The sequence below is a fragment of the Pleurodeles waltl genome, chromosome 6 (assembly GCF_031143425.1).
Source record: "Pleurodeles waltl isolate 20211129_DDA chromosome 6, aPleWal1.hap1.20221129, whole genome shotgun sequence".
NCBI lineage: Eukaryota > Metazoa > Chordata > Amphibia > Caudata > Salamandridae > Pleurodeles > Pleurodeles waltl.
Window position 1 is genome coordinate 1,666,584,574 of NC_090445.1, and position 21,333 is coordinate 1,666,605,906.

The 21,333-nt window shown below is 43.6% G+C and overlaps 1 protein-coding gene across 2 annotated transcripts in view; it reads left to right on the top strand.

Annotated features, from left to right (window-relative positions):
* The window catches only part of CAMSAP1 (calmodulin regulated spectrin associated protein 1), a 342,698-nt gene that overhangs the window by 236,007 nt on the left and 85,358 nt on the right, over positions 1–21,333 (top strand). For both annotated transcript variants that reach the window (XM_069241639.1, XM_069241640.1), the window contains one exon: positions 14,506–14,597. In XM_069241639.1, the coding sequence (XP_069097740.1) occupies positions 14,506–14,597 (92 nt within the window). The remainder of the gene's footprint in view (positions 1–14,505; positions 14,598–21,333) is intronic.

A 21,333-nucleotide genomic window follows, 5' to 3' on the forward strand; every position in this document is an offset into this window, starting at 1 on the left:
GTTAACATTTGCCGAAAAACACCTTTTACTCATATTTCGGTGATAGATAGTTCTGGAATCTGAGAGGAGCCACAAATTTCCTTCCACCTAGCATTCCTCCAATTCTCCGGATAAAAATGGTACCTCACTTGTGTGGGTAGGCCTAGTGCCAGCGACAGGAAATGCCCCAAAACACAACATGGACACATCAGATTTTCCCAAAGAAAACTGACCTGTTTTTTTTGCAAAGTGCCTAGCTGTGGATTTTTGCCTCCAGTCCATCTGGCACCTGAGAAAACCTAGCAAACCTGGACATTTCTGAAAACTAGACACCTAGGGAACCCAGGATGCAGCAACTTGTGATGCTCTCACCAGGTTCGGTTACCCAGTATCCTTTGCAAACCTCAAAATTTGGCCAAAAAAAACACTTTGCTAATATTTTGGTGATGCAAAGTTCTCGAATCTGAGGGGAGCCACAAACGTCCTTCCACCCAGTGGGGGGGCACCTGCGTGTTTGGTCCTGGGCTCAGCAGCCATCTAGGGAAACCTACCAAACCCAGATATGTCTGAAAATTAGACACCTGAGGGAGTCCAGGGAGGTGTGACTTGTGTAGATCCCCCAGCGTTTTCTTACCTAGAATCCTCAGCAAACCTCAAATTTTGCTAAACAAATCACATTTTTCCTACCTTTCTGTGTGGGATTACCGCACCAGTACACATTTTCTACCACCCAACGTACCCCTCTCGATAACAATGATCCCTCACTTGTGTAGGTTGTCCAAGTGCCTGTGACAGGGAAGAGCCAAAAACATGTTGAAATTGAGGGGGAAGCAAAGCAGGTCCAAAAAGGCAGTTTGTATTGGTATAGATGCGACAGTGCTGGGTGGTGGGAATTTTGTGGATTACTGCAGATTCCGGAAGGTTCCATCACAAAAATGTGTGGAAAATGTGTGATTTCCAGCAAAGTTGGAGGTTTGCAGGGTATTGTGTGGGTAAGACAGTGGTGCGGGGTGCGTGTGAAGCACACACCCTGGACTAACCCAGATGTTTAGTTTTCAGATGTTTCTAGGTCTTGTGGATTTTTCTACATGACAGCGTCACAAAGTCCAAAAAGTGTAGCCCTTACCATTCCAAGAGGGACAATTTTGAGAGTTAGACAAACTCTCATGGCCCAAATGTAAAACGAAAACCAAAAATAATCAAATGTACTCTTGCTTGCCATTTGGATTAGATCTTTTAGTGTGTGGGGGGAGAGCTGAGAGACTATTACCCAATTCCGTTGGGGTGGGGGCATACCTATGCCCATACTGGTTGGTAGCCACCACCCCACTACATATTTTTTTTTTTTATTCCCTGGGATCTAGTAGGCTTTCTTCCCCTCCTCCTCCTCCTGGGGAGTGAATTGGGGGTAATTCCCCGTCTAGCCGCTGGTGGGCAGAGCAACTTTGTCCCCATTTATTTGGGGTGGGGTTATGGCCATACCCCACCCTCTTTTTAAAAAAAAAAAAAAAATATATATATATATATATATATATATATATATATATATATAATTCTTCCCTGCTCTCTGGCGGCTTACCAACAGTAAATACGACCCTTGCCCAAGGGGCGGCCCCCGAAACATAACACACGCACACCAATCCCTGGTGCCTAAGTGGTTTCTACCCCCCCTGGGGGCAGATCGACCTAATGGAAATAGGCCGATTTGCCCCCAAGGGGGACAGAAATGGCCTAAAATACATTTGCCCCCAGGGGAGTGACCCAGGGATCGCTCCCCATCTGTAAAACCCCTTGGGTGCAGATCGGGCTGATTAAAATAGACAGATCTGCCCCCAAGTTGGGCAGAAATGGCCTAAAATAAAATTGCCCCCCTGGGGAGTGACCTTCACCTGAGGGGGTCGCTCCCCATCTGTAAAAAATAAATAAATATATATATATATATATATATATACACCACTGGTGTCTAGTGGTTTCTACCACTCACCCTGACCCCTCCCCCCCCCCCCTTTGAGGGCAGATTGGCCTAATTAAAATAGGCCGATTTGCCCCGCAAGGGAGCGACCCTTGCCTAAGGGGGGTCGCTCCCTTTGCGTGAAATTGCCACAAAAAAGATCCCCGTGTCTAGTGGTTTCTTCCCCCCTTGGGGGCAGATTGGTCTAAGAAAAATAGGCTGATCTGCCCCCAAGGTGGGAAGAAATGGCCTGCCAGGGGAGCGACTCTTGCCTAAGGGGTCGCCCCCCCCTTGCATGAAATTGATGTGACAAAAAAAAAATACCTGGTGTCTAGTGGTTTCTGCTCCCAAGGGGGAGATTGGACCAATAAAAATAGGCTTGTCTGCCCTCAAGGGGAGCACAAATGGCATAAAATAAATTTGCCCCCCAGGGGAGTGACCCTTGCCTAAGGGGTCGCTCCCCATCTGTATTAAAAAAAAAAAACACACAAAAAAAAACCCTGGTGCTTAGTCGTTTCTGTCCCCACCAGCACTACCACTTCAGTTACTTCATCTTCGGAAAGAAATAGCAGTTACCCTGGCACTAGAACAATAGAGCTGGTTCCTCTATCACAAAAAAGCAAACAGCTTCTATTCAAGATATGTTTTCGTTCCCAAGCACAAATTCAGACCTATTAGAGGTCATTGGCAAGCCAAACGTTACTTCAAAAAAGGAGAAATTCAGCATGATAGCACTTCATAAGATCCATCCACATCTCATTGATACACTCTGGATATTCAGGATGCATATTTTCACATTCCAGTAAAGCACAGGAAACTCACTACCAATACAAGGTACTACAATTCGGCCTCAGATCAGCACCAAAAACCTAATTCTCCGAGTGCATGGCAGTAGTCTCAGCCTACCTCCGGAAAAACAACATTTTGATGTAATCATACTTAAACGATTGGCTGATACAACCTCATATTACGTGTCAGTTTTGAAAGGTTTTTTACTTCACAGTCACATTATTAGACTGAATAGGTCTTTGTGTGAATCTAGGGAAAAATAAAAATGTCTCCAGTTCAAGCTCCTAGGTAACTCAGAACATCTCTCAACACCATCACAGGAGAAGGGCTTCCTTTCAAGAACAAAGTGTATACTGCTTCTCAGAAATGTCACCAATTACTACACACTGTCAAGCCATTAATGATACAAGTTTCCTCTCTCCTGGACTCCATGGCCTCTTGCATTTTCCTAATTCCTAATGCACACCTCTACAATAGACCACTACAGCAGTGCTTGGAATACCAATGGTCGCAACATCAGGGCGATTGGGAAGACACAGTATCCTTGATTCTACAAGCTGAACAATCCCTTCAGTGATGGATCACCAAACAGAATAAACACAACAAAGTCCCTTTTCATCGAGATCTGTAAGGATCTTACAATTCAAGGTCAGTGGTCTCCGAACAACAACTAGACCAGATCAGTGTGCTCAAGCTTAAAGCACAGAGGTCTAGTACAGATGGACAATATCACCAACAAGTACTGTTTAAACAAACAGAAGAACAAGATCAAGAAATTAATTTATAGAAGTTCAAACATTTCTGCATTGGTTACTAGCCAGAATTTGATCTTCTCAACCTGCCCCAGAAAGCCCATAAAGGGCTTAATTTAAAAAATAAAAAAAAACACATTGGAGTTCGAGTCCAGCTGGACTTATTTCCTTTTTAATTTTTTTTTTTTATTTCTAGTAGATTTTTTTTTTTAATTTACCACAAATATCTCATTTTAACTATGAGATATTAAAGCCAAAAAAAACTCTTTCCCTCTCACTTTCTTTCTCTCCTTCAATCAATTTCTCTCACTCACACACCTTCATGCACCTACTCACAGACCCGCACGCACACTGACGCTCCCACTAAAACACTGATGTTCGTGCTCTCACATCGAGACAGTCCAACAGCCACTCTCACCTCTCACCCTTGATACACCATCTCACATCTATTCTCTCAACCGGAGAGGCCACGGCCAACTCGCGCCACGCACTGCCAACGTGCTGTGTACAGCATGGGACTGAGTGGTTAGGGGGAGTTGGCTGCAGGCCAGGTCTTGCGGGCAACCTCCCCTGTGCACGGGTGAGGACCGTGCATGGTGCAAGTTTGGGTGCGCTAGAGAGTTGGCCTTAGGACCTGGGTGGAGGCCAGGCCCTGTGGTCAGCCACCTCCCTGCACGGCCACTGCGGTGTGCTTCACTCATCCTTGGCCTACTTCAGGTTGGTGTGAAGTGCTGTGCTGCGCAGAAATGGTGTATATGCAATAGGTGTATCTGTTCCTGGGAAGAGTACAATACAAGGATAGTGCAGTACTGAGCAGTGCATGCGTGGTACATGCATGTGCTGGATGTACGTGTGCCTAGGTGTGTTAAAGTATCTGAAGCATGTAGTAGTATACAGTACATAAAGGAAAATTGTGTGTGCAGGGTGTATTTGTGTGCACCCATGAAGGAGGCAGTGCATGAATGAGAGGTGCATCTGCTGGGTGTATGTGTTCCCAAGAGTAGTTGTACAGTACATAATGGATACAGTGCTGGGTAGTGTGGACATTTTGAATGCAAGTGCTGGATGTATGCGTGCCTCTGAATGGGGCAGTGCATGGAGGATACAATACTTTGCAGTGCATGAATGCACCGGATGCATATGTGCCTGTGGATGGCACAATGCATAGAAGGTCCTGGGTTCCATTTTGGGAGACCCGGGCCTGCGTGGAGTGGTTGTAAAGATAGCCCCCTTTTTTTCAGATTTGTGGATTGCGTCATTCCTGTAAGCTGGGTGGAACACAGACTGGGGATGGGTAGGACCGGGCCGCCTCTACACTTCAAAGGATGCTCTTGGCTTCAGCAAGAGGTCACAAGGATAGGGCCTGGCACATCTTAGGAAGGAGATGGGGCTGATAAGAGAATCATAAAGTAGGGCTAGGAGCCTGGTCTAACCTTTTGGTGCACAAATCACTGTAGCTGATGTCCAGGTGTGTACTCTTGTCACACAGATGGCCTATGTTTTGGGAATATCGACTTTGGAGACATCTGTGCTGTGAAACACTGCCTTTCAAAAGGAAGAGGGAGCAGAGAAACCTGTGCTACCTGTGCAGCCTAACCCCAACATAAACGTTCAAAGACTTAGGGCCTGATTACAACTTTGGAGGACGGTGTTAATCCGTCCCAAATGTGACGGATATACCACCTACCGTATTACGAGTCCATTATATCCTATGGAACTCGTAATACGGTGGGCAGGATATCCGTCACATTTGGGACGGATTAACACCTCCTCCAAAGTTGTAATCAGGCCCTTAGACCTGTAGCATTAGGTGTCTGGAAATAGAATATAAGAAGGTCAAGTTGAGACCCCCAAAATGTGTTGTCTGCCAAGCAGCCAGATGGATTGTGTGTGGAGTGGAAGCTCTGCAAGACTTCAGCCTATGACTATGGGGGCCCAAGGCATGCTAGCCTCCTTGCTGGGTCACCCAGGGAATCGAAGACCACCTGCTCTGGAGCACCAGCCTCTTCCTACTTGCCAAGACCATGTGAGAAAGAGGGAGTGTTGGATTCAGTGGGGAGGCCTATTGAGTGGACTCCCTTTGCAAGGTGTGAGGAGCTGCTGCACCTGTTGGGTCGTTGCCTGTGTGACTGAGTCAGCGACCACTGGATGCCTGGAGAAGGCAGCCATTGAAATAGCTGTGGTAGTGACTGATGACAGCAAGAGGGCTGAAACCTTCAGTTGTAGCACTATGATGACCCTGTTTGCCAGGAGTGGCAGCCGCGGTGAAGACTGCCATGCAGGAAGGGTTGAAGCCTTGTGCAGCGGTGATGTGGCAACCCCACAGGCCGGGAGGGGCTGCTGTGGTTTTGACATGTTGATGGGGCCGGAGCCCATGGACAACGAGCGGTGGTGACCCATACTACATACGTTAAGGAACAGATGCTCAGGAATTGCTTCTTCATTATTTTAATTGTTTTTCTGGTATGATCATTTCATGAGCTGACTGCAACCATGTTCTCACACAGGAGTACCATTTTGTTTAGTATTTTAAAATGAACACATGCAGTAGACCATAGTGAACATGAACAACATAGGACTACATTTCATTATGTGCCATATGCAGCAATCAATTTCTTTGCTTGTGAAATAAAAACAAATCAAATGGAAAGGAATTAAGAATTGCTCTCTGGATCTGGTTCCTATTAGTCTTATACTTGAATCTGTGCTGCAATTCATTTTCAACACCACTCCTAGAAAGCCAAAACATAATCTGCTACCTTAGCACATTAGACCCAAGAGGGCTATTTATATTCTATTAAAAAATTAATGACTGTTTCTCAATGTTGAATAATTATTTTCCTTCTGCTTGTAGTATGTTTTTTTTCTTCTTTTTTTTGTTTTGTGCTGGTATGATTTAACCCTACACATTGGTTTCTCTTTATAGCCAATATCAGGTTTTTATACTTGCAATGAGTATATAAATGCAGTATACTCTTTGCACCCCTCCTTTCCACCAAAAGAACTGACCTATCACTGAAAGCCAAGGGAGAATTTATAAATGCCCAATTATCTTTATTTTCTATATTCAAACCTCCAGGTGTTTTAGTATCTAATTGAACTATTGTTTCTCCGAGTCCCCCTCCTCGGGGTCACTTGGTGCTGAGTTGATGACCTAGTATCTCACATCTTTCTCATTACTCCTGTGTACTTATTTAAACTGGCTAGGTGCTTGGTTGTTCTTAGCCTTATTCTTATTTCTCCCACATATTGAAATTTGTTATACATAGCTGGAGAACAATATGCCCACTTACAGGTTGTTACATAGGTGTGTCAGGAGGTAACCGATTTGCTCACTTTTACAATGGTACGCCCCTTTAATTTTTCTTGTTTGTGAAAATTGTTTATATTGTACCCATATTTATATGCTTGACATTTACTTCGTTTTGTGAACATGACTTTCACCAACCAGCTCTCCTTTTCTTTTTTTTTTTTTTACAGCTGCTAGGTTGTTCTCTGCTAGGCTTATTGAAGGTGACAAGAGTTCCATTTGGGACTTTGTGACCGTTCTGATAGCAACCAGCAGTTCAGATAGTTTTCCACTTTTATCTGAGAAGGAGCTATCTTTTTTGCTGGGCTTCAGAAGGATCTATTTGTTTTTGTCTTGTGTCTTATACTCAGCATCTTCTCTGATGTTCTTGCCTTACCTTGATTGCTCAAACTTTCCCAACATATCCTCTTAAGCTTTTTCTACTTCTATGGTGTCACTATGTTTTCTTTTTACTCTGAGGCTTTCTCATGAGGCATACTAAGCTTTAAATTTGCTGGCTAGAATCTACTTGAATGGAAAATGATAGTGCTTCTTGTAGGTTTCCTTTAGATCTTAATTTCTATTTTTATTATTGGTGTATACTGTAACCTCAGTGTTATTTATAGTGATGTTGAAAGATAGATATGGATCATTTACATTTATTGTTTCTACATATTTGTCAGCACTTTTGTAAGACAGTCTTCATATAAAGATGTCCTCTCTGTACCTTGCCAATGATGACATGGTTTGAGCAATTAGGTATGGAGTGACTCTGAAACACCTGCTCCTCCCACCAGCCCAATTTCAAATTCACATAGCTGAGAGAGCAAAGAAGGTGCCCATTGTCATCCCTCTTATCTGCTTAAAATATCCCTTGTTAAACATGAAGACATTATTTATTAAACCTCATTCTGTTAATAGCATTTGTTTATGATTAAAGAGTCAAAACAAAGTTTTTGCTGCTCGCAGGTTGTCCTTATCCTGTATATTTGTGTATATTGATGACACATTTAAAGAGATTGAGATGTAATCCTCTACCTAATTATGTCAAAAATTCATCTCAAAAGGTCTGGGTCCTGTGCAAAGGATGGAAGAGTTCCTTTCATGAGCTTCTGAAAATGGTTCACATATTTCAATGTTTTTTCATACATAATTCTTGTGGCTGGTGTAATTGGTTGACTAGGCACATCCTTTTTTTTTTTTTAGGTTTTTAGAATCAAATAGAATATCAGTATTCTTAGGTCATAGGTCTTAGAAATAAATACTCATGTTGATTGATCTGACTTAAATGGTACTACTATTCTTGTAAACTACTTAGTTGTAATTTCACTTCTCTCTTGACTAGTACTCCTCAGCAAGTCATAGTTTAGCTGTCTGTTTGCTTCTTTTTTTTATATTTCCATTGCCCATAGAACAATGTTGCCACCTTTGTATGATCACCCTTATCAGACAGTCCATCCTATTCTTCAGTTGGAGGATCATGTTATGGTCCTCTTTCTGCCTCTTCTTTTTGATTAGCTGACAGCACTTTTTTATATAGTGTTTTAGGTCCTGCATAGCTACCTCTGAAATGGTAACTATGGCATCACTCTGTGTTGCTGTTATGATTCTAGAATTCGGTTTGAAATTGCTTGCTGCTTCCCCACATACTGCCAGACTAAAATAGTGGACTATCTCTTCTTCGATTACTTTTTTAGTTATTCCTAACGTTTCATTCTCTAATGCTGGCAATTCCTTCATAAGTTTTAAATCTGAAATTTGGGAACATTTTTGGTGATTTCCTGGATAATCATTTTTTTTTAGCCATTTTCTTTTTTTTGTTGTGTAATATTTCTCCATTTTTAAGTTTCGAATGAATTTAAAGGTATCAGTTCTTTTTGAAGTATAATTAAATTACTTTTCTGGACAAAAGGATAAACCTAGGGATATTTGTTGCTCTGCTTTCTTTTAGAGTTGTTCAGTAAGTTTCACAATTGTTATAGGATTAGTTTTCACTTTCTTCTCTTCCATTTGCTATCCTTTTTACACCTATTTTTACTACTTCCCCCCTCTTCTTCTGCACCTCTGCTTTTGGATTTCTTTGTTGTTGACCTCTGGGTCTCAGATTTTGTTTCCTGTCCAAACTTCAAAAATGGAACTCAACCACTATTTACGATCTTTTGATCCTTAAACCCGCCAGGTACTGCTTCTTCTTGATCTGAGTCTACTTCAATCAATCAGATTTGATAAAACACAGCTACTCACCCATAAGGGTCTCAAGGCGCTATTGGGGTTGGGTCCTTAGTGATTCAGTTGAAGAGCCAGATCTTAAGGTCCTTCCTGAATTGATGTAACAATGGTGACTGCCTGAGATGAAGAGGCAAGGTGTTCTAGCTCTTTGCTGCGAGGTAGGTGAAGGATCTTCCTCCAGATGAGGTCTTCCGTATGCGGGATACGGTGGCCAGTGTCTGTTGAACGTAGCAGAAAAAAAAGCAGAGAGACCCACAAGCAGGCACAGATGGCCACTAGGCCACCAGGGATGAGGTGCATGCGGGTGCCTGCGGGTGGAGGTGGGCCTCGAACTGAGAGTCAAGCAGACTCTCAGTTCGCTCAGCAGCACAAGGTGATGCTGTGCAAAGGGGGGCAAGCAGACGCTGACCGGGCAGTCAGAGGAGTCGCCTGGACCTCATGTCTGCTCCTGTGACTCACTGGTACTTCCTGTGAATCTTTGTCTTCTTAAATTACATAACGTTTTGGAAAAGGCAAAACAGTCTCTCTCTTGTAGTCCAGTTTATCATGATTACATTTTTGATCCTTTCAGTTTGTCACTTTTATTACAGGGAATCGGCAAGCTAATTGAACTATATAAAAGAAGCAGATCAGGTGCTTATTAAAAAAAACACTTGTGGTATTGAAGCCTTTCAATTTGCCGTGCACCCCTTCTTCCTTACATCAGTCTTGGGTAATAACAAAAATAACGGTTTTTGCCCATCTTCAGAGGGTCTGGGGAGTGCATACATTCCCATACCTTGATGACTAGCTACAAAGGTGAACTTGAAGCAGTCATTTGTAACTCTCCACAATCAACCTTTTGGCTTTTTGACCTCCTGCCTTTGTGCATCCTTATCATCCAGAACTTCAGGTTGACCATGTGGGCCCTGCAGTGGAATCTCAGATCCCAGTGTGCTCAGGGCTGTCTCTCCAACTCAATTTAGATTTAGAAGGAGATGGTTCAGGATCTGCAGTGGTGGCTGGCAGATGGCAACCTGTACTGTTGCAGACCACTCTCCCTCCTGATCCATCCAGAGTTAAAAATTGTGACAGATGCTCAATTGCAGGGTTGGGAGGCCCACCTGCGTGAGTTGGAGATCAGGGACTTTGGTTTCTGCCAGTGAGAGAGCTACATATCAGAGTGCTGGTGCTTTGAGTGATCCGTTTGGACCTGAAAGCCTTTTGCAATCCATCGATGGGAGGGTTCTGCAGCTCCTCTTGGAAAAAATGGCCATCATGAGGTACTATAAAATACAGGGAGGATTGGGATACTTTATCCTGTGGCAGGAGGCGCTATGCCTCTGCAATTGGCTGGAATGTCAGCATACACCTGAACGTTTTCCTAGTCACCAGCCACATAGCAGATTCCCTGAATGCCAGAGTGGACAATTAATTTGATGTGGTCTGGCAGATCTCGAGTCGGGGTGTCCTTATTAAGTTGTGAACACTCCTTATTAAATCATGAATGCCTTAGCTAGATTTGTTTACCACTAGTGAGAACCTCCACTTTGAGAAATTGTGCACTTTGGAGTTCTCCTAAAGCATTAGTTAGCAGGCACATTGCAGCTGGAATGGAACGGGGATCTCTTGTAGGCATTCCCACCACTACCTCTCTTCCTTGAGTTTGCAAGATAAGGCAGGACCGGGTCGAAGTCATAATTGGCGCAGTCTGGGCTAGGAGATTTGCGAACCTAGAGCTCCTGAGCATTTGCTCTCCAATCAGGCTGCCACTTCGGGAGGACATTGTCTCAAAAACATTCCAGGGTTCTGCTTCTGAGTCTCCACAACCTATATTTCTATTTGTGGGGATTGAACAGTGACTTCTTCGTGTTTGATTTGCCAACGAAGGTAATATGTCATTTTGATAAGCAGGTGCTCGTCCATCTATGCAGGACACTGGGGAAAAAATGTGGTGTTGTTATTGTGCATGACATGCTGATCCCCCCCCCCACAAGCTAAAACTTCGTTTGTTTGTTCTTTCATTTGCCCAGCAAGATATTGCAGTAGTATCCTGAAAGGTTATTCAACAATCCTTTCAGTCTTTCTCTGTCTACTGGATCAACCATACTTGTTCAAGTAACTGTTAGTGATACATTTTACTGAAACTTTGACACACATGATATCACCCTCACCTCCCCCAAACTAGTTGAGATGCCTCCGTGAGGCTTTTTTTTTTAACCTAGCTTTGACAGTTTTTATGTGCACGCTGTTGGAGCATATGCACATCTGCTCCTTAAGGCTCTTAACATTGAAAAACATTTTCCTTCGGCCATGTCTGCATCTGGCATGTGTGAACTGCAGCCGTTTTTGATACAACCACCCTATGCCATCTTTTTTCTGGACAAATTTGTGTTGCGGAGATAGGTGACCTCCCTTTCTAAAGTTGTGAAATCATTTCATGTTAGCCAGTTGATCTCTCTACCAGCATTCTTTGTTCTGCCTCATCCCCAAATGAGGAGCCAAAGCACGTCCTCACAAAAGACCATTGTGAAGTTGTTCAGCTCTGCATTGGGATTTCAGGTGCAATAAAAGTAAGCTATTTTAAAAGAGGACCCTGTTGTTGTGAGTAGATCTCTCTATTAAGATCTGCTGCACATTGGCCATAAAGCACCCTCCTTAGGTTCAGAGATCCCATACCGCCAAGGCCAAAGACACTGCAGTGTTGTTGACAAAAGGGTCGGACTGGAACATGAGTCAATGCATTTGTCAAGAAGCAGTGCCTTGATAGCCAAGTCCTACAAGAAGGTCTGTTTGCTGTTCAGTTCTGCCAGATTTCTTTTTAGCTTAGTCCTGACCCTTTGTTTTTGGATGTAGGGCCTTTCTATATATGTTAAACGTGAGGAATCTTTGGTTGGAGATATCAGAAGCATAAGTTACTTAACTTTGGTAACACCCTTTATGGTGAATTCTCTGATAGGTCGCAGATTTCTCACTATTTTCTTGCCTTCCCTTTCTGGGGAGTAACCTCTTTACCATCTAAAGAGATCAGCATACTGTTGCTAGTAAATTGGTGAACACTGCGGTCTGGCACTTATATCTGCTCTGTCACTTCCAGGACAGTCATAGCAGAGCCTCAGGTGTGAGAAATTAGCAATTAGAGCGTCCACCAGAAAGAGTGTTATCAAAAGTATGTAACTTGTACATTGTTGGAACTTGGGTGAGACAACCATAGTACTCCATGCTACTGTACATGTCCTTTCATCCACACAAGAAGTTACCTCTATTTGTAGACCTTTTAACACAGCACCAAAGGCAGCTTCTACAACTAAATCTCAAGATGCCAAATATTACGATATGGAACACTAAGTCTTCGAATTTGACTGCCTTCAACTTTCTAAATATTATATTTTGGGGACTAAATAAAGTTTGCTGTGCTGCCTATGGAAATGATTTGTTCACTATTCCCTCGGTAGGAACAAACAACATCTTCATGCTCCTGTACAGGACTTTGTTTTTACTGCATTTAATGAAATCAGCTTAGCAAATTCCTCCAGTAGGCTCCATTTGGCAGCTGAAGCAGCCTACATCAGAATAGGTCACACCAATCTCTATTTAGGATCCCAGTTGCCAGGGTGTTCATGAGGACCCATAGAGAGTTGTCCGACCACGAACATAGCAAGTCCCTTCAGAAGACATTAAATTGGCTTATAGGGCCCCCAACATTCTTGTCAATTGCATTGTTCTTCCTGGGAGGTACGTTTCTTCATTGCAATCACTTCTTTATGTCGGTTCAGTGAATTGGAAGTCCTAACTGAGGAGGTGGCCTTAATTTAGCTCCACTAAGAATGGTTTGACCTAAGGGCAAATCCTCATTTTCTACCTAATTTAGTCTCCCCATTCCATGTTAATCAAACTATCGACTTAGACTTAGAAAGCACTTTCCACAACCTGTCAGTTTCAGAAAGAGCAGTACTTGATTGAATGTCAAAAAATCAGTTCAGAAGATGAAGCATGTTTTTATTGCTTTTGCCAAACCCCACATGGAAAATAAATCGTATTTCATAGCTCGGACTTGTACGAGGCACCCAAGCTAAGTAGAAATCCTATTTCTTAGCTGGACCTTGTACGAGGCACTCAAGCTAAGTGCATCCAGATGTGACGCTTAAGCTAAGCGTACACTATAGACCGTACGTATGGCACTTTCTGCACGTAAACAAGTGAAATGCTATTGCTTCCCATGAAACATACAGCTTGCAGACATCTGTAATGACGCACCGTGGTCCACACCACACACCTTCTCAAAACATTACTGTCCACGAGGAAGCTGAGGTCGCACAAAATGCTATTAAACCCAATACTACCTTCATCTGCATGCAAGCCACTGCCTTAGGGAGCAGGCCTCTGCTTTATCATTCTCTGCAAAACATGCGATATACTTTCACACAAGCTGCAAACAGAATGTGTTTTACTTGTAGCTAAGAGTTTCCTGTTTTCTGCTTTCACTGATTTTCACAGTTAAAAACATACAGAAAACCATATATTTTTCTGTCTAGATTTATTTTTTAATTTGAATGAAAACGGATATTAAGCTGTTTTGTTGAGTGATTGTCGCATTGACCATCACTCTCTCTTCTCATATGAGTTTTGCCTGGCATTGTATTTGGCAATGATCTTTCTGAATTGGTCCAATATCTGTGTGGATTGACGGGCAAGAAGGATACCAAAAATAGAGGAATGTTAGGAATGAGGTTCAAACACCAACAGATATGCACTAGGTTGACAATCAATGTTCACGGGTCCATTTAGAGTGTATAGATTTATCATCAATGGGTGAACATGTCATTGAAACCTGCCCAGCATTCAGTAAGAGCACACATTTATTGGTTAAATAAATGTGAAAATATATTAGTTTTGGCTATATATTTTTTCACAACACTGGTGCGGTGTTTTTTCAAAAACAATATGGATAAGTACAGATACCAGTAGCAAAAGTAAATATGGTTACATTTCAACGGAAATGTTAAAAATACATAAAACCTAGAACCCTACTCATAACTATCAGCCTGTTCTGTTGCAATTCCACATGTGTCCTCCCTGGATGCAAGCTAATGTTCAGGTGTTTATCAAATGACTCCCTCAAACATTAATGTGACCTCCTCAGTGCACCAGAACACATGAGCTGTCCTGCTCCACTTTCAGGGGTGTGCGGGATAGTTGGAGAAGAAGCAGCCTAAAGTAAAGACTGTGCCCTGGTGGAGGGATTACGAGTCATGTCAAAACTGAAACTTTTTACTTAAAAAACACAACTTGCAACACCGTCTCCCATCATGAGAAGGCAGAAGTGTGCAAAGCATGTGAATCTACTCAGTTAAAGGTGAATAGCATTTTAAGTTCTATTCTCCGTGATATTTTGAATCATTGCATTGTCTTCTAAACCGTATACAGCCGTTGGACCGTATAACTGTTTTCAGCTCGTTGCAGTCTTTTTAGAGGCTATTACTACATTAATATTTTTCACTCATTTAATATATATATTTTTTTTATTACTAACTCAGCGGAAAAGGGAGCCCTGTCTTCAGTCCATCCCATCCCCTGTTACCTCTGAGACAGAAGCAGCAGAAATCACTGCAGGGAGAGGAAAGCCCAGGTATGTTTTTGGACATTACCTTTTATGATCTGCAAGGGAACACAAGCAAGCAATGCAGGTCTGTTTTGTTATTTTTAGGTGTCTGTGGTGTAATACATGATGTGTCTCACTGCACAACACTATTGTGGTAAACATCTGGGCATACCCTTGGCTTTTAGGGAGGATCAATGAGACAAACTATCGAAGGGAATGATGCTTCAGGACTGGGATTCTGATTTGCTTGTCATTGATTAGTAGATTCTTTGCCATTATAGAAAAGGACAACCCATGTATGAATCGACCCAGGTTCCATCAGAGTTCCTGAGCTATGCCCCTCTGCACTAGAATAACTGCATCCTGGTCTCCATCTTTGTATTGTATTTACTTTTACTCAAGCATTGGAACTTTCATAGATTCACATGCTTGAATCATTCCCCGTCGTCGAGATGGGAATCCCCGGTTTATTGCAATAGCAGTGTTATGGTAACTAAAGTGAATACAGGCCTAAAGCCCATCACATTACTAGTGTATTCATGTCTTTTTGAGGAAAAAGACCGAAACCAGGTTTCAGCCAATCAGGCTACCTCTGCCCACAGAAACTCCTGTGAGAAGTTCCAGTGCATCAGATTTTCTACCGCAGAGTGCTAGGGAGTCTCCACTGAGCTCTGCTCAGTCACACCTTTTTGGAATTTATTCTACTATTTTTCGCCTCAGATTTTGCCATTTCTAGTCAGATTTCCAGGTTTTCTTCTCCAGACTGCTTTACTCTCAATGTTTGTGAACTTTGCAGCATGTCTGACAAGGAGAGGAATAGTCTTTTCAGAGCCTGCAAGACCTGTGGAGAAAAAGAAGCTTCACTTTGAGGACCCCCACAAAGACTGAATTTACTGCCATTACCCTCATTACTCTACTAAGGAATGTAAGGTATGCACAACCTTTTCTAACAAGACCCTTTAAGACAGAGAGGGCAGGCTTCTTATATGGCTCCAGAAGCTGAAAACAAGGCAGAATCCTGTTTCTGGTTCGGACAGTGAGGACTCGTATATTTCCTCCAAGCAGGTTCAAAAAAGAGACAGGTCACCTCAGACTGGTCAGTTGGAGGAACAACCAAAAAAGGTGGCTAAAAAGACCAGACATGGGTCTTAAAAGACGCATAGTTCTTCAAGGTCTCCTCACAAAAGGCCTGTAACGTCACACAAGGAAGGAGGTGAGTGTTCTTTCTCCTCAGAACGTGTCTTCTGAGCCTCCTCTGCCACCTACATCGTTTAAGCAGTCCTTCAAAATGCGGTCTGTCAACCCGTCAACTAGATCGCCGATGACCACATAGACGAGAACTGTCTGCACGGCATCGTCGACAACACCTACTACGACAACAGTTTATACAGTGTGCTCCATCTCCAGTGTCTTCACATCTACAAGCTGTCGTCGACAGCCTCCTCCGTCAGGTCGTCGACTCTGAAGTTGGTGGTTGCCTCTTCTCCGTCGATGGCTCCAACATCGTTGACGATGGCTTCCTTGTCGTCGACGACTTCTCCGTCGACAGGCCCGTTGACGACTCCGTCGACGGTGGATATTTCAATGAAACCAAGAAAGGTGAAGTCCCTTACGCCGTTGCGCACATCACCCTGTAAGGTTTCTCCTCTGATCCCTGCTCATCTTTTAGAGGGTGATGAAACGGATGAGGAAGGGCCAATCAGAGCAGCCCATAGTCCTTCTGAGATACGTATAAAGTGTCAGGATCGGGGAGACGATAACCAGTATGACCCTCAGTCCTTTTATTCTTCTGATGATCAGTAGTTATATCAGCAGCAAATTATTCCTATGCCAGGATCTCTTATTTCAGACCTCCAGCTGATGTTAGCGAACTATAGAAAAGGATTCCCACCAGCTGAATCTGAAGTCCAGCAGACAATTATGCCTTCACCGGTACTTCCTCCTTCTACGCCCATCAGACCACACGGGTATTACCGTTGGATGTGCCACCACACACACGTCTGTCGGCCCCACCACAGGGCCCGTTAACGTCTGACGATGGCATGGAAGAAGGGGATTTGACAGATCATATCACGGAATGGGATAACTATCAGATACCTTCACCATCTTCACCCTCTTCATTCACTGCAGACTCTCCAAAAGGGGATATTGGTGGATGTCACAGTTTGTTGGAATGAGCAGCAAAAAGGTTTGCTCTACCTATGCCGACAAAGCAGATGGACTGCTTTCTCCATGACTTTAAGGAGTCCTTTCTGAAAAGCGTAAAATTGATGCCCATTGTAGACTACATATGGAGCGAGGATATTAAGGTCATGAAGAATCCCGCCACTGTTTCAATGCTGTTGCCCTGCTTGGATAAGAAATATAGGGCACCAGATGACGCCCCAGCTTGCCTGACTGGTCATCCCAAGCCAGATTCTGTTATTGCACAAGCGCCGCAGTGTAGATCTCGAAATCCTACAGCCTCGGTCTCTTCTTCACCTGATAAAGAAGCGAGAAGACTTGATAATATTGGGAAGCTTTTCTCCTTGATGTCATCCCTCACAGTGAGAATTTCAAACTCATTAGCTGTTGTAGGAAGATATGACAGGCAGCTAGGGGTGGACATGGCTCCTTACATAGACCATATTCCAGAGGAATCAAAAGCAGAAGCGCTGAAGATAGTACAGGAGGGGGAAAAGGCTTCAGTGGAAGTCATCGATTGTGCAATGGATATTGCTTTTCGTCAGCTGGCAGCTGTTTTAAGGAGGCTAGGCTGGCTTCGCACAAAATCCTTCAGACCGGAGGTCCAGAGCAAAATCCTTGACTTTCTTTCGATGGTGAAGCTCTTTTCTGAAGCATGTTGATGATGCTTTGCAAGCTATTAAGACAGATATGGACACGGCAAAGTCCCTTGGAACCCTACAGTTCAGAAAGCAGCCCTTTTGGGATGCTAGAGGAAGGGGATATCCATCCTATGGAGTGGGGCTCCAGTAGTATAAATAGCCTGCTTCTGGCTCAAAATATTCACTCCTTTCGGGCCCAATATCAGCAGAGGCAACCTCCGCAGTCAGCATTTGCTAGAACCGCACATAGAGCAAGAGCAGAGCGTCAGTCTAGAGAATCAGGTCTCAGGCAATCACTTTTCCCTTACCCCGGCTACTTACCCTTCTTCAAGTCTCATTTTATGAGGAAGGATTTCCCAATACCTGCACAATTGGCATGATCACACCCGATCGTTGGGTGTTGAACCTTATTGAATTTGGCTATGCACTACAGCTCTTGAAAATCCCACCACCAAACCCCCTCCCCCATGCTCACTGAAGAACCTCAGGGTCCTCAGAAAGGAAGTCCAGTCGATGCTCAAGAAAGGAGCTATAGAAAGGGTCCTGGCTCGGGACAGAAATAAGGGTTTTTATTCTCGTTTCTTTCTTATCCAGAAGAAGTGGAAAAATTGGCGTCCAATCCTGGTTCTTCGAGACCTGAATACTTAACAACAAAAAAAATCCATTCCGTATGATTACGTTGCAGGATTTCCTTCCCCTTCTCAATCCAGGAGATTACATGTCAGCCTGAGATCTTCCGGACGCATACTTCTGTATCCCTATTCATCAATCTCACAGAAAATTCCTCAGGTTCTTAGTAGCCAGGGACCATTTCCAGTTCAAGGTACTTCTTTTCAGCCTCAAAGCGGCCTCCAGAATTTGTTTCCAAGTGCCTGTCTCCAGTAGCGGCTTTCCTCCAAAGACATCAATTTCAGTTATTTCCATATCCGGATGACTGGCTCATCAAGGCAAGATCCACCTCGCAGACTCGGAAAGCGACAAACGCTTGCATAGGCTTATTTGCCAAGCTAGACCTAACTATCAATCACAGCAAGTCTGCTCTCCAACCCATGAAAGTAAGGACTTTCCTAGGAGCAGTTCTAGGCGCATCCAGTTCCAAAGCGGCTCCCACAAAAGAGCGACAGAGGAAACTGATCTCCTTAGCCAGTCTTGTCCGAAAAAGGTCTGTTTTAGTTCACCTCTTTACGTCCCTACTGGGGATGATGTCTTCTGCATCCCACTGCTGCCTTTCTGTTGTCTCAGAATGCGTCCACTTCAAGAGCAGTTGGACATTCAGTGGACAACAGTCCAAGGGATCTTCCAACAACGTGATCAAGGTTACCAAACCAATGAAATCCTATCTGTATCGGTGGGCCCACGTGTCCCATCAGTAGGTCTGTCTTTTCTTCCACCCCTGGCGCCATGGGTGATCACAACATATGCATCCCTGGAAGGTTGGGGAGCATTCATTCAGGATCTATCTGTCAAGGGCAGATGGGATGCTCATCAAAAGATTTATCATATCAACTATCTTGAGTTGAAGGCAGTTCACTTAGTGCTTCAAGCCTTTCTGCCAAAGATAAAGAATTCATTGGTGCTCTTACTTACAGACAACACCACGACGATGCACTCTCTGAACAAGCAGGATGCCTGCTGTTATCTCGAAACTCAGCGTATCTGGAACTGGTCCATTCTACATGGTGTGCATCTTCGAGCAGATCACGTTCCGGGCGCTCTGAACGTCACTGCGGATTCTCTCGGAAATCATCCAATCACAAATAGGAGCTAAATCAAGCTGTGTTATATCGCATCTTCTCTCAGTGGGGAAAACTACACCTCGATCTGTTTGCCACTCAACAGAATGCAAAAAGCCTGTATTATGCACGTCGGGATCACCATCTGGGTACTTAGGGGAGAGCATGGTCAAGAATTTATGCTTACGCTTTTCCTCCCATTCCGAAAGTCCTGGCCAAGATCAAGAAAGAGAGCTGCAGGATACTTCTGATTGCCCCAGCATGGCCGTGGCAGCATTGGTTTACGGAGTTACTTCTCCTGTCAGAGAGGTGCTGCATACCTCTGCCGGCAGTACCTTGCCTGTTAACAGTGGACGGGGGTCAGGTTCTCCACCCAGATCCAGCATCGCTTCATTTGACTGCCTGGCTCCTGAACACCATGAATTTGAGAATGTCAACATTCCTTCTGACTGTAGGGTCATTCTGGCCAGAACGGCAGCTGAAAGTACCATTAAGCCGTATCTGCTTAAATGGAGAAGATTTTGCTTGTGGTGCAAACAGGCGCAGGTTCATCCTTTTTCCTCATCGCCGGAACAAGTGCTTCCTTATCTTCTTCTTTTAGCCAGACAGGGTTTGTCAAACTCTTCAATTAGTGTCCACTTAGCTGCTATTTCACGTTACAGGCGATCAGGAAATTCACCACCTTTGTGGTCAACGAGAATTAACAAGCAGTTCCTTAAAGGAATTTTTCGTTCTTTTCCGCCAGTCAGACCACCACCGACATCCTGGCGACATAATATAGTTTTGTCTCAATTGATGAAGCATCCATTTGAACCCATTCACAGGGCAGACTTGAAGTTTCTTGCCCTGACCTCGGCCAACAGAGTTAGCGAGATTCAAGCTTTCACAATCCAAAGCCCTTTCTTACGGTTTAAAGATGATGTGGTAATTTTGAGAACAAATCCAACATTTATACCAAATGTTCCTTCTGACTTTCAGATCAACTAGCCAGTTATTCTAAAGTCGTATTTTCAGAATCCATCAACAGCGGCGGAAAGATCCCTGCATTCTTTAGACGTCAAAAGATGTCTTAAGTTTTATCTGGACAGGATAAGAAGTTTTAGGAAAACAAGCCAATTATTTGTGGCATTCAGTGCCCCTAGAAAAGGGCAGCCGATTTCTAAACAATGAATTTCTAGATGGATATCTACTTCTGTTGACTTTTGCCACAAAGCTGCAGGGAAACTCCTGAGCAGATCATTGCGTGCACACTCCACTAGAGCTGTTGCAGCTTCTAGTGCGCTCTTCGCTGGTGTGCCCATACAGGACATGTGCAGGGAGGCCACCTAGAGGTGTGCGCACACTTTCACAAAGCACTATTGCCTGGAGGAGTCGTCTCAAGGAGATGTGGCAGTGGGGCAAGCGGTGCTGAGACATCTTTTCCAGTAACAGTGAGCTGTACTAATCTCCTTTTTTTTTCTCCCTCCTACCCAGTATATTGATCACCACATTGTATGATACTGAAGTTTTTCTTTCCTTCACAATACGCTTGCTGTTGTTTAGCATGGAGTAATGATTCTTTAGTTTTCGTAATCATGTAAGAGTTTATATAACTTATTGAATTGCTTTTTTCATTTGATATAAAGTGTTCATCATACAATGTGCTTCATTACTGCTTGCTACTCTGATTCAAGCAGGTGAATCTATGAAAGTTCCGATACTGGAGTAAGAAATTAGTTACTTACCTGTAATTGTGGTTCTCCAGCTTTTCACAGGAGTGTTCTGGGATAGAGGTAGCCTAAGTGGCTGAAACCTGGTTTGGGTATTTTTCGTCAAAAAGACATGAACAGACTACTAATGTGATGGGACTTAGGCCTGCATTCACTTTAGTTATCATAACACTGCTATTGTAATAAACCGGGGACTCCCATCTCAACAATGGGGAATGATTCAAGCATGTGAATCTATGGAAGATTCCAATACTGGAGAACCACAGTTACAGGTAAGTAACTAACTTCTTCCTTAATACACCAATAGCGCTGTTTCAATCCATACTGTGGCCCTGGCATCACTCACCTCTTTTGCCCTGGCCTGTAATCCAAACCATTGGCATTTTATGCATTCCTTACATGTAATATGCACATTAGGCTTGTAGATACTCCATGCAATCTTATACTAGCATATCTTTCACTCAGTGACTTGCGCATGCTTTACCCATGCTTAATG